The sequence below is a fragment of the Lactuca sativa genome, chromosome 2 (genome assembly GCF_002870075.4).
Source record: "Lactuca sativa cultivar Salinas chromosome 2, Lsat_Salinas_v11, whole genome shotgun sequence".
Lineage (NCBI taxonomy): Eukaryota > Viridiplantae > Streptophyta > Magnoliopsida > Asterales > Asteraceae > Lactuca > Lactuca sativa.
The window spans coordinates 113,652,718-113,677,671 of record NC_056624.2 but is presented as its reverse complement, the minus strand read 5'-3'; the positions used below and the strand labels follow the sequence as shown (position 1 = coordinate 113,677,671).

At 37.7% G+C, this 24,954-nt stretch overlaps 2 protein-coding genes and 1 long non-coding RNA gene across 3 annotated transcripts; 2 read left to right on the top strand and 1 right to left on the bottom strand.

Annotated features, from left to right (window-relative positions):
• Positions 1 to 1,340: 1,340 nt before the first annotated feature.
• LOC122196604 (uncharacterized) lies at positions 1,341 to 3,269 on the bottom strand. The gene is made up of 3 exons (XM_042899704.2): positions 2,609 to 3,269; positions 2,328 to 2,506; positions 1,341 to 2,207 (listed from the first exon to the last, which is right to left on the bottom strand). The coding sequence occupies exons 1-3, from the start codon at positions 3,267 to 3,269 to the stop codon at positions 1,341 to 1,343; spliced, it is 1,707 nt and encodes a 568-aa protein (XP_042755638.2).
• Positions 3,270 to 5,241: 1,972 nt separating this feature from the next.
• LOC111893845 (F-box protein At2g02240) lies at positions 5,242 to 7,411 on the top strand. Its single transcript, XM_042899703.1, has 3 exons — positions 5,242 to 5,470; positions 6,696 to 6,814; positions 6,922 to 7,411. Exons 1-3 carry the CDS (start codon positions 5,282 to 5,284, stop codon positions 7,316 to 7,318), a joined length of 705 nt encoding a protein of 234 aa, XP_042755637.1. The 5' UTR covers positions 5,242 to 5,281; the 3' UTR covers positions 7,319 to 7,411.
• A 2,051-nt stretch (positions 7,412 to 9,462) lies between these two features.
• On the top strand, positions 9,463 to 12,359 carry LOC128132191 (uncharacterized). Its single transcript, XR_008230214.1, has 10 exons — positions 9,463 to 10,101; positions 10,173 to 10,255; positions 10,414 to 10,557; positions 10,641 to 10,741; positions 10,812 to 11,007; positions 11,089 to 11,207; positions 11,406 to 11,591; positions 11,678 to 11,791; positions 11,896 to 12,074; positions 12,159 to 12,359. It is a non-coding gene; the product is annotated as an uncharacterized LOC128132191 (long non-coding RNA).
• Positions 12,360 to 24,954: the final 12,595 nt, after the last annotated feature.

Genomic DNA, 24,954 nt, shown 5'->3' with positions numbered 1-24,954 from the left:
GATTGTATCACGAGTGATTGGTGAGACGATAACATCTTATATTCTTGAAACCGAGATGTGTGAGTTGTATCTTGCGAATCGGTTGCACATTGATAATATGTAAACGCACTAGTAACTTGGTGTTATAAAACATATTGTTGTGTGTGATTCGGTGAGTGAGTGCAAGCAAGCATTGTATCAAAGTTTATCCGTTCCTTTTATCCAAGGTAGGATAAAAGCGATATCTTTGGGCCCCTCGATGGTTTAGTGATGACAAACGTAAATGCTCGGCCGGGCTAGGGCTAATTTGATTTGTTCAATTAGTCAGTCGTCATAAATCAGAAATCGAGAAGTAGTACAAAGAGAATGATTTGAAATCATATCTCATATGATATCTAGAATGGAGGAATATATGATCCCTTATCTAAGGACACGCGTATCTGATAGGATCAGAGTTGACAGCGGCTTTGGAAAGCTACGATTGCAGATCAGGATCTGAAGTCATACGCATAATAGTTATTAGACTTATCCAAGTGGGAGACTGTTGGATTAGTGTCTAAGTCCATAACTATTTTGGTATGTACTTGACCCGATGGTGCAAGGTCCTTTTGGGTTGCCTTCACCAAAGCAACTTGATTGGAGAAATAAATAAAGAGAGAGAGGTTATTATGATTTATTAATATGTTATAAGAATAATATATTAAAGGAGAAATCATATTTGTTTAATTAATATTGGTCAATAATTAATTAAGAATTAATTTTGTGATCAAGTGTAATTAATTAAACTAGAGGGGCTGAATTGTAATTATGTGATAGTTACAAAATAAGGTAAGGATTATCTTATATATATGGTGAACGAATTTGAGGTGTAAATCCCTTAGAATTCGACTAGGATAAGGGTTTCTAGGACTTATCTTATGGTTGCTTGGTGGACAAGCAACTAGATAAGGATAAGGACTAAAACCTTAATCTTTACACCTATATAAACCCTCTAGGGCCCTCTAGGGCTTAGGAATCCGTCTAACCCTTCCCAAGAGGTCCTAAGGACGAATTCCTACCTCCCTCCTCTCTCTATATACCTTCTCCACTTGCTTATGGTGTTTGTAAGCCATTAGAGGAGTGACACTTGTGACTATCAGCTTTCCAAGGTCAATTCAAGGAGGAATTGGATTGTTATTGCTATATAACAATCAAGGTATGTTCTTAAACCTAATTACCTGTGAATTTTGATTTCCATATGCTAGAATTAGGGTTCAAAGTCTTGGATTCAAAGTATGTACAATAGAGAAACCTAGATCCAAGCTTTAGGGTTTGTATGAGCACATAGGATGTCTTATGACCAAAACCCATCAATCGGTTCTTCAACTCTTGAAGTTGCAAATCAATGATCGCAACAAAGACTTCAACTCGAAAATGATGAAGATTCGTGGTGTGTAATTTGCCACGTTTTTTCTACCATTCGGGACATATACATCTTCCATATTAGGAGCTTCGATGCAATTTTTTTCACAAAAGGATACGACTGAACTTAAGAGAGGTTCCCACCCATTATCTCTTACTTGTTGTATTCGTTGTTTGGTCAACGTCACCAACGCCATAACATTAACTATGTCTTGATCTTTTCTTTGTAAAGCTTTGTTCAAATCATTTGCCACACCAAAAATAATCTTCATCAAATGTATCATGAATATAAAATCAAAAGACTCAAGTGAATAACCATCAACATCCGCTTTTAGCCGGTCATCTGAACTTGAAGATACATCTCCAATCTTATCAAGAACCTTGCATATCACAGGATATAGGGAAATAACATTCACAATCAGTTTATAGTGGGATCCCCAACGAGTATCACCCGGCCTTCCCAAACTTATCTCTTGATTCAATCCTTTGCCACTTTCAAGTTTACCATCATCAAATGCTTGTGCAACCTTTTGAGCTTGAGCTTCTCGCAACATTTCTTTTCTCTTACAAGAAACTCCAATGACATTCAGTAAGTTTGTAAGTATCTCAAAGAGCCAACCACAATCTATGCTCTTTTTTGAAACTGCAACTAATGTTAGTTGAAGTTGATGAGCAAAACAATGGACATAGTATGCGGATGTGGTTTCTTTTAAGATTAGGGTTTTAAGGCAATTACTTTCACCCTTCATATTGCTAGCTTCGTCATATCCTTGGCCTCGAATTTTAGATGGACTTAATGAATACTCCGCAAGCAAAGAATAAATTGCCTTTTTAAGAGATAAAGTTGTGGTATCAACGACATGTACAACACCGAGAAAACTTTAAACTATGTCTCATTTCTTATCTACATACCGCAAGCACAAAGACATTTGCTCATTATGAGTTACATCAGCCGATTCATCCACCAATATTGCAAAGTAATCTTCACCAAGTTCTCTAATAATGTGTTTAGTTGTTTCTTTTGCACAAGCATGTATGATATCTTTTTGAATGGAAGGGGAGGTTACTTGTAAGTTCTTTGGAGCATTTTTCAATACAACTTTATCAACTTCCTCATTATGTTTTGCTAACCATTCAAGAAGTTCGAGAAAGTTTTCTTTATTACTTGATTCTTGACTTTTAGCATGACCCCGGGTTGGCAATCCTTAATGTAAAAGATACCTTATACAGTGTAACGAAGCAAGTAAACGAGTGTGATATTCTTTTTGGGCTTTTGTAGATTGTTGCTCAAAAGCACTTTGTATCGACTTTTTGGGTTTGGTAAGCATCTCAAATTTTTCTCTATCTCGCTTATGGATACTATTAACAGCTCCCACATGTCTATCGAACCTATTTGGCATATTCCAACTTTTAAAGCCATCCGTAACAAAAGCATCTCCACCTTTTCCATTAAATTCATCCTTGTCCCTAAATAAGTAGCATAGAAAACAAAAAGCCGCCTCTTTTTCAATACTACATTCAAGCCATTGATGTTTATCAAACCAAGTAGGAATAAAGCGACACATATAGCCTCCAAAATATGTTTGAAGAAATTGATGACCACGTGGTTGGCAAGGACCTCTTTGTATATGTTCTTTCCTCACTGCATCTTGGTCGTTGGGATGATAATCAATGATATTCTTCCTCAAGCCTGGATCATGTGGAAGTGTATTTACATCAAATTGACTTTCTCTTTCCCTAGATGGAAATTTGGTGCTACCATGTGTGATATTATCGGGCGTCGACGAAGAATCATCTTGAGTCTTTATTTTCTTTTGAGCATTAACAAACCAATCTAACGTCCCATGTTTCTTCTTGCGTTTTGATGACTCGTTTTCATCATCATTCATTGTTATCGTAAGAATATATTTAACCTAAAAGGTTAACAAAATTAATTATCTAAAAGTGAAACAGCAAAGGAATTAATTAGTAGGATTTACATACACATTTCTTAGTAGTAATTAAACCTAATTAAAAGATAAAATAAAACTATAAATAAAAAAGCTAAACATCTAAACTGATAAACCATAGTTTACTTTATCATTTTAATTTAATTCTATATAGCATTGTTAAATATATGTATAGTGTTTCTTGTGCATGCCTAGATGGAAATTGGTTTGACATAATTACCTAGTGACATGCCACATGCCTTTTAACATAGAAAATATAAATTGCCATTGACTCCACTAACAATTACGAATACACATGTACTTTTTAGTCTCTATTTATCAATATAACAATATTGACAACTATATGATACAATTATCAAGAAGACAAGAAAGTAAATTCACTATATCTTTAGCAGTTAGCACATATTCATAAACACAAAAGTGAACGAGAGAAATTGATTTAAAGCTCACAAAATCCAACATGAAACTATGAACCACTGAAGGCGATTGCGAGAGTAAAACAAAAACTAACCTGAAGAACAAGAGGCCAAGAACCAGAGACGATGTTAGCAAGATATCAAGACGAACAAATTCGAAGTTTCTCACTTTCTTTTTCTTCTGTCGAACTCTATGGTAACAAGAGAGGCGAAAACGTGTCCAACGGTTAGGGTTTCTTTGGGTTTGATTTTTCAGATTTATTTTCTTACCTTTTAGTTGGTTTTATAAAAATTATGATTTGTGATAGATATAGAGTTTGTATTTTTCTTGGTTCAAATATTTTGTAGCTTTTATATATTGTTGATAAACCCAACTTGATTAGGATTTCTAACAATTTTATTTTATTTTTTTCATTTGGATTTGTTTTTAATAATGACATGTATTTACTAAATAAAAAAAAAATCGGTCAAATATAAGAAAAGAGAATCTTAGGTTGAAATTATAGTTTGGGCATGCATTTAATTTGACAAGGGTATGCATTTATAATAAATATATAAATATATATATATTTTTTTAATGAAAAAAAAGTAATCCTAGTAATTATTTAAAGGTATGCATTTGCATACCCTTCCAATATGCTACATCCGCCCCTGAGTCCGAAGCTACTATGATGATCATGGACTTGTTGACGGACATGAAAAGTTAATAGATCCCACTATCAGAGCTCAAATTGATATGAGTTCCTTTGAAAAATTTAATTAAATTGCACATGAGTGCATTAACGTGGACGTAAGGAAACGCTCTACGGTGGATAGGATCATCAATACAATTGCGGATGCATTAAATATTCAAGTAAGTCTTTTGTTATACTTATTTTGAAGCAAACATATTTTGATAGCAAGAATGAAAACTATAATGCATATGATAAATTATTCCATATTTTTTTTATTATATTTGCTTCTAGTATTATTTATTATTATTATTCTTTTTATAAGAATACATTCTCTATTGAACTTTTTCATATATATATATATATATATATATATATATATATATATATATATATATATATATATATATATATATATATATATATATATATATATATATATATATATATATATATATATATATATATATATATAGATGCAACAAATTCAATTTATTTATTTATTTATTTTTTTTCAATTCCTTTAGATTAGTCACATCTAATGTGCATTTAGAATTTAATATCAAAATTACACAAAAAGCAACATAACAAAAAAAATAGTACATATATATATATATATATATATATATATATATATATATATATATATATATATATATATATATATATATATATATATATATATATATATATATATATATATATATATATATATATATATATATATATATATAAAGCAGATTACATTACAGGCCACACATATTATTAACGGAGGTATTTTTTTTGTTGTGAAACACACATACACACACGATGAACGAAGAAATATTTATCTCGAGATAATATCACTAACTTCACGAACATATGCATGCAGACATGTGGCATGCCAAAAGGATTCGACTCAGCTGCATATTCTGATGCCTTTTGGGAGCGGCTTCTGCGATCGGATTACCGTGAACTAATTGCCAGGGCAGTTTCTCCGCTGGATTTTGGCTCTAAAAACAAACTGTACTTTTCCTTATCGTACACACATATCCTCCTCGATCGTGGCTATCTGGTAAATCGATCATCCTTGCCATACACTATTTCCTTTATACTTGTTAAAGCTTTCTATATAACCTCTTTGATCTGTTTGCCTGATTGTTAAATTAACAACGCTTCTACAAGTGAAGATTTTACTAAAGTCAACTCATTGACAAAAACTTTGAATCCAATGATGCCTTGCAACATGAGGAGAATGATTTTTTTCTCCGCTATAATTGTTAAACGATGCTTCTGTTAACTAAGATTTGGTCTCACATAATCCCATTAACAGAGCTTCCAGCTAGATATGGAGAGTGGTAAAAAGTGCTATATGTTGGGTGCAAAGGAGCTGGGAATGGGAACACGCACCTGAATCAAGGTATCTTTGGTCCCATCTCCTCTATATATATTGGAGTATAATGTAACTGAACACATATTACGTTTCCATTTGTGTAGGTTTCCAGAGGTCTGTATACTTAAAAGGTTACACTGGCTTTCCATCCATGGCAAAATAGCATCTGTAATGCTGTCACCAAATAGTACATATAAAGCGTATCTTGTCTTTCGAACTAGTACCAATTCCAAGGGACTTTCTGTGACAGCTAAAACAACGGTCAGTTTTGGTGGGTTAGCAATGGTCACATATCCTCCTCCACCCTGGCAATTTGGTAAATCGCTCATCCTTATGATACACTATTTGCTTTATCATCGTTAATTGCTAATTACGTCTACATATCCTCTTCGATCTGTGTGCCAGTTGTTGAATATCAAACTAATGTTACCTTGGTGTCCAAGAATAAAATGGAAACAGGAAGAAAAAGATACAGTGGGATAAAACCCAGAGAAACTTTGAGATTGAGATTACTTGGTAAACGATACTTTATTACTGGAAACCTGATTCTAAATTAAGTACAAAGAAAGGTTAATAACCAGTTTATATAAAATCTAAAATAGTCCTTAAACACAAATAAAACACCTAAAAAAAATGTTTCCTAAAATACCCCTACAACTAAATTTCCTTATTTAGATCAACCGATTAATCCAACACCAATTGTATAAAATATTCCACAAAGTTAACTCATGAACTCTAGATAATGTTATTGGAGTTGGGTCAAGTATATGAAGGGTAGTCATACAAATTAGACAATGTTTTGTTCAACTTCAATCATACCTTGCTACCTGAGAAAGTAGAGTTTTACGATATAAATTTTTTATTAAACAACTTCTACTAATATTTGGACTCATAATTCAAAAAATAGAGCTTCCAGCTAGATAAGGAGAGTGGGAAGAAGTGTTATATGTTAGGAGCAAAGGAGCTATCAATTACATGGCAACATGACACTCAATACTGGGAATGGACACATATACCAGAATCAAGGTCTCTATTTCTCTCTTTATGGTGACAAAGTCACTCTGACATAACATAACATGTAATAGTACCTTAATTTGGGAATCATATATATTCAATGACATTTAATTGTGCAGGTTCCCGGAGGTGTGCATACTTAAACAAGTTTATTGGCTTTCAATCCACGGAAGAATAGTAGCAGGGATGTTGTCCCAAAACAATACATATGATGCGTATCTTGTCTTTGGAACTACTAAGGATTCCAGAGGAGTTTCCGTGCCAGCAAAAACAAGGTTAAGTTTTGGTGGGTCAGAAATGGAAACCGAAAATGTTTATCTTCAAAGGCCACATCGTGTGCAAGAAAACTATGTGTTTCCTCATAAGAGGAAGGATGGGTGGATGGAGATCAAACTGGGAGAATTTGATTACAATGAAGGAGATAACGGGAAGGTTGAGATGGCGTATGAGGAGATCAAGTTGGGACACTGGAAGAAGGGTCTTATCGTGGAGGGTATCGAGCTTCGGCCTAAATAAGTACACAGGGCCGACCTTACCTTATGTCCTCCTGTCCCTCCAATCTCGATTCATGAAAATTAAAAGAGTTAAAGTCTAAAATGCAGCCAACAACCTTCTCTATTCTTCTTTCCCGGTCCATTCTCAGATTCTTGATTGAGATTTGATGATTGTAAGAACAACAATATTTTATCTTTTTAGTTTTTATGTTTCAAATACACTACAAATATATATATATATATATATATATATATATATATATATATATATATATATATATATATATATATATATAGAGAGAGAGAGAGAGAGAGAGAGAGACACACACATATATACCATATTATAAACCATTCATAATCAATGTCTTAATTAAAAATTGTAAAGCCAAAGGTGCAACAAATAAAGCCTATTATCTTAAATAATAATAAAAAAAAAAGAAACATGATCCGGATCGTCGAATCTGCATTAGATGGTGAGGATTATTCTGTTTGTGATGTGTGAAATGCTCATATCCAATCACAATAAAGTGTACCCATATACAAGTAATTAGACATTAGATACTACTCGTTAAAGCTTCGTTCATTCAAAAGAAGTTTGGGCGACATTCTTGTCTCAAAAATAAAAATCCAGATTAGTTCAAACTTTGAATCGGAAGAAAACTAAAAATCCTACTCCAAAATCATTATTTCTTACAACGCTTTTGTTTCTCTCTCTCTCTCTCTCTCTCTCTCTCTCTCTCTCTCTCCATGGGAAACCCTAATCGCCCTTCTGGTTTTCTGAACCAGGTTCATCCCCTCTTGCCTCCGCTCCCATCGGGCCACCACAATCCCCCCCCCCCCCCCCCCCCCCCCCCCCCCCCCCCGCCTATCGGATCGCTAAAACAGTAGCCACCAATGCACCACTTCACTACCTTTCACTCTCTAAATGTTTGCGACTACTCAATGTAATGGCCTTCTAGGGTTCGTTATCCCCTCCCTTACTATCTTTGCGATTAACAGTGAAGAGGATGGCCAACACTACTACTCCATTACTCACATGTCGATCCGTGTACATACATATACCACTACTACGCACAATCGTTTCAAAACACCCTAGCCAAACAAGCCCCTTCCTTTATTCCCATTTGTCACACCCCCAAACTAAGGATTGCGGAAATGTCCGGGGGTGGAGGACTTCATGTATATTATCACAACAACGAGTATAATAGTGCTCAAAGTAAATACAACCATTATAAAAATAATCGAGAAAGTTACATGATTTCACAAGTTACATGTTTCAAAATTGATTACAATATAATGACAAAATGTTTTGATAAATGTTGAAGTGTTCCATCCTCAAAAGCTGGTAGTCACCTGTTTTTATTGATTACCTAAGAATACAAGTAATTTTTGAAAGAGTGTCAACAATTAAGTTGGTAAGTTCATAAGCTGTTGTATGAAGAGTTCAAATCTGTTATTTGTAAATGTAGTGTTTGTACAAGAAAAATCCAATATTTTCCTTATAAAATGTTTTGTAGTCTTAAGAGCGAAAGACTAAAATGTACAAGTATTTTTCATACTTATGATAGTATATGAAATTTTTTAATGAATAAAACCCTTCTTGAAATAAGAAGTCCCGTAAACTATATGTGTCGTCATCTTCCTATGTGAGTCGTTATAACCATACTATGACATAGTAGACCCGCTGCGACGTTCTTCAGGCATCGGAATGTTATCACATTTGTCACCACTGACCTGCTGGCCGAGCTGTTGCAAGCAGCTTGGGTGTGGGTTGTCAATCCCAATATAGATCTATATACAACTATCACGCTCTCCCTACAAGAGACTCTAGTTATAACTTACATGAATTTTAGCCCGTACTTTAAGAGTACAATGAAGTAGTGTCTCATAATTTATGTTAACGAGTTTACGTGTAGAGTGAATGAAAAAACTTTTCAATAGTGTAACTGAACCCCTTTTTGTAGTGTAATTGTAGTCTAATGAACCATAAACTATACCTATCTCTAAATATTATTAAAAGAGAACCTTAAATTCTAAATTGAAGAAACAAGGGCCCTTGATTCCATTTTACTCCTTAGCTCTCCACCTTAGGATCGTTTTGCTGACATCATCTTACACTAAAATACGCATACTCATCGCATTGTAACGTCGTTCTTGCGTCTCATTCCTTACTAGGTTTTCCTCCCCACATAGTTAGCAGCGAAGAGCGTATATCAACATATCAACATGAAGTCATTTTCTTCTTCTTTTTCCCTTTCTATCTCTAATCCATCAATGCATGTAGCTGTGTTCGAAAAGGTGAAGACATTAACGCTCCTCAATGGATTGATTTCACTAATCATGATCCTCCTGTTTATGATGAAGCTTTGGGCATTCACAAATCTCGTTGAATTTTAGGGTTTGCTATCCACCATTTTCATGCACCACTTCTTCCATCAATTTCTAGAAGAACACCTTTTCTCTTTTTCCATCCACAATCATATTTAGTTAATTTTCTAATCCACTATGGGCCTGCAAATACACACCGCTTTTCTGCTTTTTTCTCTATCTCAACAACGATCGGTCTTTCAAGGAGGCATCACCGTCAATCGGGATCGGAATCGGCTTTGTTGCCGGAATTTGATCACCCCAGTCTCATATTATCCTTTTCTATTTAATCAAGTAACTTGCGTATTCCTTTTCACTTGCTCCTAGCAACCACCAATTATTACAAATGATGGTCCCACTAATCATATGGTTACATCAAAATAGCCAGAGAAAACCCATACGGACGTCCTCTCTGATGCTAGACGAACCTGCTACAAGGTAATTATTAGTCACACATCATCTGATTATGTTTAATATATAAAATATTTGTGAAACTTTCTTTCCTACAGAAAGAATCAAAGATGAAAGCCACATTACTGAAAAAAATCATCGTCCTCTTCAACATTCATGTGGTTATAGAGGTTCTCTGAAGGTATTTTCTTAATCCTAAGTTGAATTCATTAGATGTAAGTATAAATATTTGTTGGAAATTTCATGTTTTGATTTTTTTTAGGATTTTAAATATGGCTAGGATGTTATAAGCATCGAATGATTCATGGAGATTTGAAACCAGAAAATTTTTTGTTGCAGATTGACACCACAGGTCTATCTGTGTGCTCTTAAACTTATTGTCAAATATGCTACTGCTTCTCTCAGATCACTATCTCTTTTGATGAGACAACAATGATTGAAGATGTTGATAATTTGTTCAAAGTTTTCGCCTTGGGAAAACCCGTGAGTTTGCCCTTTCTTTTGATTTAACGAACCTTTATATAAATCAAGAAACTTGATTCTTGATTCTTGATTCTTTATTCTAGGTGGCATTCAGTGCCATGTCACTTGCACCAGAGGTTGAGGATAATATCCCTTCCAGATTTGTCTGGGAAACTCCATATTTGACTCATTTGATTTTCAACACGTATGGATCTTTTTCAAAACTTAGATTACATAATTTAAAGTCAACTTTTTTATTAATAATTTTATTTTAGTTATCATACGGAGCATGAGCTACTAAGATACATTAGTAAGTTGTAGTCAAATGATCTGTCATTATGCCACAATATGATTCCTCTGGGATCTTGTACCATGAAGCTTAATGCAACTACAGAGATGATGCTTGAGACATGGCTAGTCTTTGCAGATTTGCATCCTTTTGCTCCTACCCAACAGGCACAGGGGTATCAGGTAATTTTGACTTAAAATTCCAAATTATATTTCTATTGACATATTTTTTTTAACTTGAGAGCAACATAAAATATCTTGCAGGAAATGTTCAAGAATTTGGGTGACATGTTGTGTACCTTAACCGGATTCGTCTCCTTCTCTTTGCAACCAAATGTTGGAGCTGCTGGAGAGTATGTTGGAATGTCCGAGCTTATCATATGGTATGCTAAATTGCTAAATTATTATACCCTTTTTATATTGGTTTTAGTTTAATCACACACACACACACACACACACACATATATATATACATATATATATATATATATATATATATATATATATATATATATATATATATATATATATATATATATATATATATATAAAGTCAAAGTCATTGACTTTGTCAACTATAGGCGACAGGAAATCATCATCGTAATGTGTGTATCATCCATGTGTCTACACGTGGAACAAATCCTGCAAGTGTTGCTATGTGTGGAATGAAAATTATTACTGTGGGAACTGACTCCAAAGGTAATATCAATATTGAAGAGATACGCAAGGATGCTGAGGCAAACAAGGAGTATGTATATGCTCTTATGGTAACCAATTTTTTTTTTATCAAAACATAAAAATAGATAATAAAAAGAAAAAGATTAATAACTAAAGTAAATTCTCTGTTTTTTAGGTTTCCTATCCTTCTACTCACGGAGTTTATGAGGAGGGTATTGATGAGATTTGCAAGATTATTCTTGACAATGGAGGTCAAGTTTACATGGATGGAGCTAACATGAATGCACAGGTACATAAAAATTACACTTCTTGTGACGTTTTAATTTAATTAAAACATCATACAAACAAATGAAAATATATAAAAAAAATATCTTTGGTTTTGATTTTTTACAGGTTGGTTTAACAAGTCTAGGGTGGAATGGTGCTTAACAAGTCCAGGGTGGAATGGTGCTGATGTTTGTCATCTAAACCTTCACAATACATTTTGCATTCCACATGGTGGTGGTAGGCCCGGAATGGGCCCCATTGGTGTGAAGAAACACTTGGCACCTTACTTGCCTTCACACCCTATGGTACGACTAAGCAATAATTAGTAATATATAATATGTAATATGTTGTTGAGATTATAATTTTAATTTGTAAATCTTGATTTAAAGGTTGCAACCAACCCCTGAATCAGCACATGTTGAATTAAGGATCAAGAACATAACGGAGACTACTATGGGCTTTTAGCTTTTTGTTGAATGGAAAAGTAGTGAATGGGAGGACTTGTGTTTTTAAGGTTTGTATTATTAACCATTTGAGCCAATTTGCTTTTGTAAATGGTGTTACATGATCCTATTTCTCGTGTTTCCCTACCATTTCATGTATCTTAAAAGTCAACCAAAGTTAGCTAAAAATACCATCAAATACTAAATCCATGTTTTCATTTAATAGTCAATAAAGTCAACTTCTAAATAATACCATTAAAAATACTAAATTCATGACCTCATTAGGATCTAGGGCCACCGAATCCAACACTTGTGACACATATGCTCAAATTGGGAACCAATCTTCTTCAAGTGGTGGGCCAGTTCAATGGTATATTTATACTTTTAACGCTTTTTTAATATACATATAATTTATATACTTGAATCCTCCATCTTAAATAAAAAAATATTATAAATCTTTGTTAGGGAAATGTATTATAATTGTTGCCTTCATGAGTATGATTTCAAATCCAATCTCTTCCATCCTTCCCAACTATGTGCCACGAGTTGCTGCTGCTCCTGATCTAGATAATGAATTACCTGAAGGGACTTCTACAACATCACTAAATTGCCCCATATGGTTCTAGTTTATTTTTAATACAAATAGCACTTAATTTATCTTAACTAATTAATATGTCTCTAAATCCAACTTCTTATTTTTATACAGCTTCAAATGTCTCAAGACACCTGTCAAAGGACAATTGTGTAAACATCATCAGGTGAGTGTCAATATTGCATTTGTTACACAATATGAGAAGGGCATTTATGTCTTTTTGCACAGACGAGAATTTGCAAGTTACCATATTTACTCTTTGTAGTGTTTTGATTATGACAACTATGTGGACATAAACTTAAGAAGACCATCGTGGAAATGTCCCCATTTTGTAGTCAATCGGTCCGATTCACCACCCGTAAAGAACCCCTACCATTTTACATGAAACTGAAGGAAGGCAGAGCTTTGTTGGGTAGACTTGAGTACCAGAGAGGTAATTTTGATGCTGCACTTCATGTTTTATATGGAATCAAAATCAGAAGCATGTCACGACTGATGATTAGGGTGATTAGTAACAAAACCTTGCAACAAAATTCCAAAACCAAAAGGGAAAAAAGAAATATATTCTTTCACAAAATTCCCCTTCCCCATCGGTGTCGTAGATGGGACCGGAATCTTCTTCCTCCTCTTCTTCAAAATTCTCTTCCTCTATTTCTTCTTCATAATATAACTTATGCAACATGTTTGGAAAACAATTTCTGAATAGGAACTAAAATTAAACAAACCTAGAAGGATTTTTTTTGAACAAGATCTCCACAACACCCAATCGGAACTGGGCTTTGATACCACTTATGATACGTGTATGGGCTATTTAGTATTGAGACTGAATAGTGTTTGAGACAAAAACAATAAAAGGATAGATTTGATAAACAAACTAGACCTATAGCTTGTAAATCTGAAGACAAACTAAGACCTATTAGTTTGAATTCGATCAACTCAAGGATCACGTCCGAAAGATGATAATTTGTGAACTATGACAATCATTCAAAGTGAACAAAAGGGTTCTTTGATAAAAATTCGTCTATCACCTTTTTCCATCCATAAACTTGGCTTTATATCAAGCCTTTATTACAAATTTGGTGGTTACAAGCCAACCAACCAATTATTCATTAAAAGTAGTCAATGCAAATTAAGGAAACTCTTGAAATAACACAAAAAAGACGTCTACCACACTTAAGAATGACAAAAATAAAAAACGTCCATGTCTTCATATTGCTAGTAATTGGTTATGAGAAGATGTAGAGAGTTTAACATCCAAGGATTAAAGAGAGCCATCAATGATACGAGTGTAACTCCCAAAGTTTAAAGAGAGTCATCAATGATAAGAGTGTAACTCCCAAAGTTTAAAGAGACTCATCAATGATAAGAGTGTAACTCCCAAAGTTTAAAGAGAGTCATCAATGATAAGAGTGTAACTCCCAAAGTTTAAAGAGAGCCATCAATGATACCCTTCCAAATGCTTCCATAACCACCCAAGCTTTGAATCAAACAATCAATGAAGTTTTGGATTTATTAAACTTTTATTAATTTAATTAAGAAAACCCTAATCCATCAACTACGTCACCATGCACACCCCATAGGCCATTAATCCCAAACAACTTTCTAGCCTAATATTAAGCTACCCATAACCTTTTGGGACTTCATTATCCAAACACGGATCATTCCCTCCTTCTTCGAAAGGAATTGTCCTCAATTCAGTAAGGACCAGATTAGTTGTTCTCCTATATAAAACTTCCATGACAGTAGGTCTTGAAAACAAATATTTATTACAGAATGTGACCTTTTCTTTACTCCAAGTTGGTAACTTCTTTCAAACGAAGGATATCTCAAGATGACATTACCCTTCTTAATATCAGTTTTAGCCATATTGAAAGTATCATCACTCAACTCTTCTTTTTTCAAACTAACCTTTTTCTTTGGCTTAGCAGCTCTTATGTCATCAATCTCACTCTCTTTTTGATCCATAGAAGTATGAATCAATACTTGCACTATTTTGAACAAACCATCATAGAAACGAACCAAAATATCTTCTTGTCCCTCTACATACCCATTCACAAGTTTGTAATAACAGTCCTTTTCCAGCATTGATCTTGATTGATGCACCACATGGCCGTGGGTTTTGAATTCCACCCATGTGTACTTATTTTTAGATGGTTAGCTGATACGAGCTCCTCTTTTGACCCGGGACACGAGCCATGCTTGAAACCTCCAATTTTATATTTTAACACTAGTGAAAAGTGCAAATCATGGAAAAAAGTACCTTCATTAGATAGGGTGTTGCATAAAAGGATCATCCTGCGATCAGTGTTCTTGAACTTGAAAAGATAAAAGAATTTTTTCCATATTAACATAGGAGCAGCAACCACATGTTTTTCATTCATTCCAAACAGCCTTGTAGTGTCCCTCTTCCCTATGTACATGTTCTTCTTCAAATAACTCAAAGAATTCGCTGAATTCAATCCTAACCATATCTTCCATTTGTGGATCAAAAACCACTTTTGTGCACTCCTATGAACAAGATTAGGACCTTGTAAATAATCCTTGTAATAACTTAAAGGATTAACAATGGTCATATGAAATAATGGATCATGGTTTGTATTTGTGGGTTTATGACCAACATGTTCCAATAACATGGTTTCCCAATTAAAGGTACACCACAAGATTAGGAATATAAGAATTATGAACTCCATCCCTTGTAACCGCTTGGAACTTGGAACTTGATGGTTCATTCCTTCTTTTAGGCTCTTAGAAAGAGGGTTTGTTATAAGATATGTATCATCCTTCTTAACCACAACCACATCTTCGTGGTCAAGAACCTGCTCCACCTCTTCTGATTCTTCAACCATTTCTTCAACAATTTTGTTCGTAACAACAAAATCTATTTCTTTCACAAACATTTCAACAATTTCGTTTCCAGCCACAAAATTTATTTCTTCTTCAATTTCTTCATGATCCTCTTCAAACAAGAAATATATTCTTTCACAAAATTCCCCTTCCCCATCGGTGTCGTAGATGGGACCGGAATCTTCTTCCTCCTCTTCTTCAAAATTCTCTTCCTCTATTTCTTCTTCATAATATAACTTATGCAACATGTTTGGAAAACAATTTCTGAATAGGAACTTGAAAGGATTAAAATAACTTTTAATCTATGAAGATCGATTAGATCTTGAACAAGTATATGAATATAAAACAGTAAAAACGCAATAATAAGAACAAGAAAGCTTGAATCAAACGTGTCGAATGATTAAACAAAATCCTCAGAAGAGCTCGATTAAGAACATCAACTGTAGAGGATTAGAAGATTACAAGAACGATTGAAGAAAAATCTTGTACTCTGGATGAATCGCTTTGTCGATTATCTCTGCAATCTTAACCTAATATGCATGCAAGCATTAACTTATATACAATACATAAAAGGCTCTCGGTTGGACAGGCCCAAACCGGAGTATACATGGCTAAACTAACGAGCCCAAAAGACGCAACAACAAAACAATCTTCAGCCCAACAATCTCCCCCTTTGTGTCAATTTGGAGCGAGACCTTCACTTGTGACTTGGGCCGGCAGCTGAAGCTGGTACCTTCTTCTTCACGGTGCTAAACAGACACTTGGTTATGGAGAGGATGGTCTGTCTAAACCGGATGTACCAATTGATCATATCATTGAAGTACTTGATGTCATCAGCCGAATTCTCTTTACACCGCTTGATAATTGATAAGACGTGCTCCAAGCAAGCTGTGGTGTAAAGGTGCTTGTCAACTAAAGCGAAGAGACATTTCTGTCCTTCGGCTCTAGTGAACATCACTGAGTTTCGCCTCGAATCTATCTTACCCATTTGCGTTTGATTTAGATCACTGGCCGATCCCACATGTGCGACTTTCGGTTTCTTCTTAAAAACTGTGGCGACCTCCTGATCCATTAGGGCAACCTCCATGATGTAGCAAGCCAACATCCTTTTGACATGGTCTATGATGGGACCATATTCAGATTCATCTGTCAGCAGGATATTGTACAAGACAATCCAGTCATGAGGATTCAGATTCGGCAGATCCGCCAGGGAGATAATGTGAGCAGTTCTTGCTGATCCACGGATGAGCTTGAACTTAACGTTTGTGAATCTCCCCACGGCATAAGGCTTCAGCACCCGAACATTAACAATCTTCTGGGCGCTCCAGGTGAGGTATTGAGGGCGAGCGGCCTCCAGGTAGAAGTCAATGAGCTCCCTGTCAAGCTCATCGTTCGGATGCGGGACTTCAAAAATGTTAGAGAAGGCGTGGAAGATGAACGCCTTTCGAGTCAGCGGCATATCAAACTGCGAATCGATAGAATTGTTGCAGTCGAATGATATAACCGGATCGAGCCATAATATGCTTGGAGTCTCTATGGCCTCTTTTATCATACGATCCCTGGTCCAGGCAGGGAAGAGCAACTTTCGGCTCTCAAGGAGATCATGGGCTTCTTTTTGCTTTCGTTCGGCTTCTTCAGCCTCACGCGCCACACGACTGGCATCGTCTTCAGCATTGCGACTGTTCTTTCTTTTTAACATGTCCGCAATGGTCTCCTTGTCTTCATCTTCATCTTCATCTCCTCCCTCAGCTATGTTTTTGCCCTTGTTCTTCATACCCGAACCCGAGGCATGACCAGTTGGGGATGGTTCGGTTGTGTGAGTAGCTTTGGAGGAAGGAGGTGGTTTCGATCCTTTCTTCTCATCTCCCCCTTGTTTCGGAATGGACACGAAACTCAGTAGGCCTTCAATCTTGCTTAAAAGGTCCATGGCCGGAGAGAGTTTTTCAGCGAGGGTACGCCTCACCGAATGGTTCAGGATGGGGTCGTGTGCTTCCAGGATGTTTGATAATGCTGCGTGGACATCTGAAACACACGTCTTTATTACCTCCCTTTCGGATCGAAGAGCTTCCAATTGTTGCTGGGAGTTGGAAAGCTGCGTGCTCTTGACCTTAAGGGCGGTAGTCTTGCTCGCCAAGACGTCCATCAGAGAATTTTCAGCTGCAAGATCCTCTTGTAGCTTTGCCAGGCGGGCATCGATGGAGGCACGAAGTGCCGAGTTGTCGTCGCTAATATGTTGTCTGAGAGTAGCGAAAGAAGACAGCTCCGTCGAGACAAACTTGGCCAATTGTTGAACAACTGGTTCCAGAGTTGTCTTAGTGGCGTCGACGCTCTCCTGCAAGGACTTCGGCAGGACGGAAGCGTCGTTGAATAGTTTATCGACTTTTTCGGTCGCAGCCTCACAGGCTCGGGTGGAGGCATCGATAGCAGCAGTTGCTGAGGCCACGGAATCATGTTGAGCCCTTGAGAAGGCGTCAACAATCTTCTGAAGGGCAGCTTCAGAAAGAGATGACTGCTGGTTGGTGGAGGAGGCGAGAAGTAGATCAACCTTCTCGTTTAGCTCGCGAAGATTCTTCTTTGTCACTGGAGCATCATCCTCCTCATCACTCTGAACTTGAAACGGACTATAGTAGACCGAATCGAAGTTCATGTGATCACCACCAAGGTATTGATCGTCGCCATCGGAGGCGTCTTCTGGAGATGGAGGTGGTGGTGAGGCTGGGGGTGTTGTGGGTTTGGTTTGTTCAGGTTGAGTGGGTGGGGGGTTAGTTTCGGGTGGTGGTTGTGTATGGGTAGTTTGGGTGGTATGGGTTTCGGTTTGTGGTGGTTTGGTTACTTGAGGGGTTTCGGTAACTGGTGGTGTTTCGGTTGAGGTGGTGAATATTGGTGGAGGTATAGGGAATGAGGTTGGGGGAATAGTGGGGTTTATGGTGGGAATGGAAATAGGAATTGTTGGTGGAGGTGAAGGAACAGGAGATTGATGAAGTTCCATCTCTGGGGTTGGGGACCGAGGTGGTGTGTTGCCTCGTTGAGGAGATTCGTCTCCTTGTGATCCTTCAGAGTCCGAACTCCCACCTTCGGATTCGCTTGAAGAGGAGGGAATAACTAGCTTTCGCTTCTGTTGGGTCTTCCTTCTCTTCGGCTGTGGGGATGAAGCAGCCTTCGGTTGTTTTCGCTTCTTGGGAGAAGGTCCCTTTGGAGCTTTGGACACTTGCTTCCCCTTCTCTGCCTTTTTGCCTCTGCCCACCGGTTTGTCGGCATCATGAATCGATCGTAGCATGTCTGGTGTCAGTTCCCTCGGACCAGTTGGCCTAAACTCCTTGATCGTCCTGATCAGTCTGCTGTCGGAGGGCACATCGGCATACATCGACTCCGGGATAGAGCCAATGAAAGAAAATTTTGATGCATCTGAGACGATTATCTTCTTGGTATGGAACGTACCAATAGAAGAAATCGATGCACCATCGGCTGTTGGAACATTAAACTTGTCCATGGCCCATCTTGTGATCAAGATCCAGAACCGGGCCAGCGACACCTCAGAGTGTCGGGATGAGGAAGAGAGGCTCTGAATCAGCTGTTTCCATAGGACAAACCCATAGTCCAGGTTTATCCCGTTGTACACCCCATACATTATCGAAAGGAAAAGACGACTTGCACCGTCAGATACTGAGCTCCTCTCTGACAGTCCCTTGAAAAGAACTGTAAATAAACCGTTCCACTGGGGCGGTAGGCAGGACTTCTTAAATTTGGCGACGGAGGTGAGAACCTATGTGTAGCCCATGTTGTAAAACATGCTGTACAACATCCCAACCGGAATCGTCTCCGGGTGAACTCGCGATGGGTCAGCAGCAAACCCTAACATAGTGCAGAAACGGGGGCGAGAAATCGAAGTCTTGTGTTCTGCCACTTCAAAGAATACCCGGTCGATGTCCTTGTCGTAGTAAGCCGTCGCATAGACCTGTGATAAGGCCACCATTGGCACCGTTTCAATTCTTGACAGTGCAGGAGCAAGCTGGGAGTACTTGAGGCATTCTATGACCGGCGACATGTAGGAATCATACGCCAGTGGGTTCAGATCAATGACTAGGCATTGTTGGGGTCGGATGGGAAGAATCTGAGAAGTTGCATGAACAGAAGAAGATTCAGCCATTGTTGCAGGTTTGGAGAAGAAGATGAACGGGAGAGTGTTTGGGAGTATTTTTGCTTTGGAAATTATGGAGGCAGTAAAGAGGTAAAAGGTGGTGTTGACGGCCTTTTATAGTGGGTGATAGGAGAGAGAAAAATCGTTTCAAATCTCTTATGGAAATACGAAGCGGGTTTTTTGAGTGACTGATTGGTGACAGTTGGGGCGTGCGATGATCACGTAGGAGAGAGAGTGTCAGATTCCTAGGATTACGCCGCCCAATAAGCGCCGGTTCAGAGAAAGGAACCGTTTCCATTTCCACACGCGCCTTCAATGCCAGAGTGATGACGCTTCAATATTGCACACGCGTCCTTTAAGTGTCAGAAAAAGCGCGGCCGATTCAAATTCACGCGCCCTCCTTTTTATCGTCGTTTGAATATTTATCCTTTGAACTCCTGCCGCGTCAGCAACCTTTCGTCTTATCCCTTTTAAACGGCATTGTAGAATAAATGAACCACGTGGATAGTTTTTGACCACAACTTCATTATTAACCATCCAGTAATAATCCAACCTGTAAAATAATTAGTAACAGAAGTTTTGAAAATCTAGGATTTTCGTGCAAAGAGTGTAAATGAAAAAGAAATAAAGCAACTCTTTTTAGGATAATGTGTGATGTCAATAATGACACGAAACTGATGATCCCGGGCACGAATCTCTTCCTTCAAGGTCAAGAGAGACCTCAAAGTGTTAGTGTGGAATCCCGTTGAATTACGATCAAACATTTATTAATAAATGTTCAAAGGCATTTTTTAATTAGGCTAATTAAGGGTGTTTTCGCTTGGATTCATCAATTCAATTCTTGATATAAGAAAGAAAGTGAACAAAGTACTTGTGAGACCGGTGTAGTCTGTTGAACAAGTAGGTAGGAGTTGATTTTGTAGTGGCTTGGATTAATATGAAATCTCAGATAAAAATTTAAAACTGGATCCCTTGGGAAGAAATGTTATGGTGTGTAACAATTTCGTTGAAATCACGCAAAAGAAAAATTGAGATTCCATGAAGGTACATTCTCCAATTCATTGGTGAAAACTTGATCAAATTAATTGGTCACCGTCAATTCGTTGGTGTTGAATTTTGGGTTTCACTCAGCTCGTAGTGGCACGAAACTAAGATCATAAACACAGATGTTGTATAACCATAAACCTCAGTGGTAGTTTCTGAGAGTCTCAAGGGTTACAGTGATGAAACGAATGTAATGGAGAAGTGTAATGGGGATGGTGTAAGAAAACATAGTACCTCTGCTGCGAAAATAAGGACCAAACAGGAAACTCTTAACTCATGTGAGAAGAGAGTGAGGTAGCTCACGATTAGAATAAATATGTTAGCCTTGTTGGGAAGACAAGGTTTGTGTATACCAGGTCATGAAGGCTATTATTCAAAATCTTATGAGGCTTGGGACACATACAGCAGCATGCTTCTAGGGATACTTAAGTAAGTCATCAAATATATCCCCATAAACGAATGAGCACACAAAAAAAATTAAATAAAATATTTTTGGAGTTTTTGAAATTTATAATAAATAAAAAAAAATTAGAAGAAAAAAAATAAGACATAAAAAAAACTTTTGAGAAAAAAATGAAAAACCGAACCCGAACGTTCGGTTGAATTCAGTTGGGAAAAAGTTGAAAAACCGAACCCGAGCGTTCGGTTGGTTTCGGTTCTAGAAAATTTTGAAAAAACCGAACCTGAACCTTCGGTTGGTTTCGGTTTAGGAAAATTTTGAAAAACCAAACCCGAACCTTCGGTTGGTTTCGGTTCCACAAAATTTTGAAAAACCGAACCCGAACCTTCGGTAGGTTTCGGTTTTGGAAAATTTTGAGAAACGAAAGAATTTAGATATACAAGAGATAAATACTTTTAACACAAAGAAAAACAAAATTGTACAAGAAATATACAACACAGAAAAACTACCTTTGAAGTAATGAGCGAGTCAGATGGTTGAACCGAACCCGAACGTTCGGTTGGTTTCGCTTCTTACGTTTGAGGTTGAGAGGTAGTGTGAGGTACTGACTCTGATTCCATCATACCTAGCCCTTGCAATATTTTATTGAATGATGCTTCTGGAAGAGCTTTGGTAAAGACGTCAGCCAGTTGATCAGTGGTTCTTACGAAGTGAACTTCGACATTTCCATCTTCCACATGATCTTTGATGAAGTGATACCTCAATGCTATGTGTTTGGTTTTAGAGTGTTGCACTGGGTTATGACAGATCCTAATTGCACTTTCAGAGTCACAATATAGTGGGATCTTCTTCATATTGAGTCCATAGTCTCGAAGTTGACTTTGGATCCAAATCACTTGTGATGTGCAGGATGCAGCGGCAATGTATTCCGCTTCGGCAGTAGACAGCGACACACACGTTTGTTTCTTGGATTGCCAGCTGACCAACTTCCCATCAAGAAATTGACAGCCACCGGTTGTGCTTTTTCGGTCGAGTCCACATCCTCCAAGGTCAGCATCAGAATAGGCTTGAACGAAGAAGCCTGAATTGGATGGATACCATAGACCTAAGGAGGTGGTTCGCTTGAGATAGCGTAGGATGTTCTTCACTGCCAGCATATGAGGTTCACGAGGGTTAGCCTGAAATCGAGCACAATAACACACAGAAAACATAATATCAGGCCTGCTAGCAGTTAGATACATCAGTGAGCCTATCATTTGACGATAGAGCGTGATATCGACAGCCGGTTTGTCTAGTGAAGGGGTAAGCTTGGTGTCGAATGCCATTGGGACTTTTACTTTTGAGTCGTCCATCATTCCAAACTTCGCTAGGAGAGTCTTCGTGTAAGCTTCCTGATTTATAAAGATGCCTTCGGGTCCCTGTCTTATGTTTAAACCAAGGAAAAAGTTAATAGGACCCATTGAGCTCATTTCAAACTTAGTCTCCATCAACTTTCTGAATTCAGCTGTTAAGCTGGGATTCGTGGAGCCAAAGATGATGTCATCGACATAAATTTGAACTATCATAAGGTGGTTACCTTCCTTTTTGCGAAAGAAGGTTGGGTCAATCGAACCTTGTTTGAATTTAGACATCTTTAAAAATTTTGTAAGCGTTTCATACCAGGCTCTCGGAGCTTGTTTGAGGCCGTACACAGCTTTATCTAGAATATAGCAATGATTTGGATACTTTTCGTTCACGAACCCAGGAGGTTGCTCCACATACACAGTTTCTTTGAGTTCTCCATTGAGAAATGCACACTTGACGTCCATTTGGAAAACCTCAAAGTTTTTGTGAGCAGCATAGGCCAGAAATATTCTAACAGATTCTAGCCTAGCTACTGGAGCGAAAGTCTCTTCATAGTCTATTCCTTCCTCCTGACAGTATCCCTTGACCACCAGATGAGCCTTGTTCCTTATGACATTACCTTCCTTGTCCATTTTGTTCCTAAAAACCCATTTGAGACCAACAACCGAAGCATCTGGAGGAGTTGGAATGAGGCGCCAGACCTTGTTCCTTTCAAACTCGTTCAGTTCGTCTTGCATTGCTTGAACCCAATCAGAGTGATCGAGGGCAGTGTTCACTGTCTTCGGTTCAACTTTTGATACGAATGAGTTAAACATACAAAACTCAACCTTTGAAAATAAGAATGTCTGTTTTGCCTTCAGTTGAGATCGGGTTAGAACCTTTTCAGATACATCACCAACTACTTGAGAGATGGAATGATCTCTGGTCCATTTGGTAAGAGGAGGGTAATTCGGATCAAAGGTTGGATCTAGTTCAGCGTTGATCATTTCTTCTGGCTCAGATTGGCTATCGTAATCAAGCGTCATATCATCATGCTCCCCCTCAATTAATGAGTCTTGAGAAACATGAGGTTCAGGGGTTTCTTGTGGTGCAGGACTTTCAGGCATTGAAGCACCTTCGTTTGGAGGGGCATCTTCGGTTGGAGAGGCACCTTCGGTTGGAGTTGTAGAGTTTGGCTCCCCCTGGACTTGTGAGCTTGGCTCCCCCTCGACATGGGAACTTGGCTCCCCCTCGACTGAAGCATTGTTGGATGGAGATTCATCAGTGGGCGATTCTCCTTCATGCATTCTTCTTGCAGCATCTTCGACAATCTGCTTCATATGATCAACTTTGTTGTCAGCTGCACCTGTTTCTGAGAGAGAAGCATTTTCCGGTTCATCAAAGAGTTCCAGAAATTTCTCGTATAAATTGGCGATTGAGACTGTGACTTGGCCAGTTTGAGGAAAGATTTCCATGGCAGTGTCTTCTATGGCCTGTAGCTTCTTGACATAGCTATCGTCGAAGGTCACATAGTATGTCTCTTCTATCCTTCTTGAACGTTTGTTTAGGACCCTGTACGCCTTGGATGTGAGTGAGTAACCCAGACAGATTCCCTCGTCGGCTTTGACATCAAACTTGTTGCGGTGTTCTTTAGAGTTAAAGATGAAACACCTTGAGCCAAACACATGGAAAAATTTCACATTGGGCTTTCTGTTGTTTATTATCTCATATGGTGTGAGCGTGAATCGCTTGTTGAGATAGGACCTGTTCTGTGTAAAACAAGCAGCAGAAATAGCGTCAGCCCAAAAATAAAGAGGTAAGGAAGCGAAACTTAGCATAGTTCGGGCAGCTTCACACAAAGACCGGTTTCGCCTTTCGACTATTCCGTTCTGTTGTGGTGTGTAGGGAGCTGAGAAATTGTGACTAATTCCCTTTTCTGCAAGAAACTCTTCAAACTCCCTGTTCTTGAATTCAAGACCATTGTCGCTCCTGATGTTGCGAACGACCTTCTTGAGCTGGACTTCAATTTGTTTGATAAACACTTTCAGCTTTTGAGTCACTTCATATTTGAGCTTTAGAAAGAACACCCATGTAAATCGTGAAAAGTCATCAACGATAACAAGAATATACTTGCTACCACCGATGCTTTCGATAGATGAAGGACCACACAAATCGATATGAAGCAATTCGAGTGGTTCAACAACTTTTGTGTTGATTACAGATGGGTGACTTTGACGACTCTGCTTTCCCATTTCACATGCAGCACACAAATGCTCTCTGTCGAACTTGAGCAATGGAAGACCCCTAACATGACCTCCAGTGACAAGTCGGTTGATATCTTTGAAATTGAGATGAGAGAGTCTTCGGTGCCACAACCAGCTTTCGTCGGATTGAGCTTTTG

What these genes read in the sequence shown, in the direction of transcription:
- LOC122196604 (XM_042899704.2), bottom strand. Translation starts at nt 3,269, where the DNA reads ATGAATGATGATGAAAACGAGTCATCAAAACGCAAGAAGAAACATGGG. An exon ending in TTTACTTGCTTCGTTACACT is followed by an intron (nt 2,507 to 2,608) that starts GTATAAGGTATC and finishes TTGAATGGTTAG; the next exon opens with CAAAACATAATGAGGAAGTT. An exon ending in TGGTGGATGAATCGGCTGAT is followed by an intron (nt 2,208 to 2,327) that starts GTAACTCATAAT and finishes TCTCTTAAAAAG; the next exon opens with GCAATTTATTCTTTGCTTGC.
- LOC111893845 (XM_042899703.1), top strand. Translation starts at nt 5,282, where the DNA reads ATGCAGACATGTGGCATGCCAAAAGGATTCGACTCAGCTGCATATTCT. An exon ending in TCCTCGATCGTGGCTATCTG is followed by an intron (nt 5,471 to 6,695) that starts GTAAATCGATCA and finishes TTCAAAAAATAG; the next exon opens with AGCTTCCAGCTAGATAAGGA. An exon ending in ACACATATACCAGAATCAAG is followed by an intron (nt 6,815 to 6,921) that starts GTCTCTATTTCT and finishes TTAATTGTGCAG; the next exon opens with GTTCCCGGAGGTGTGCATAC.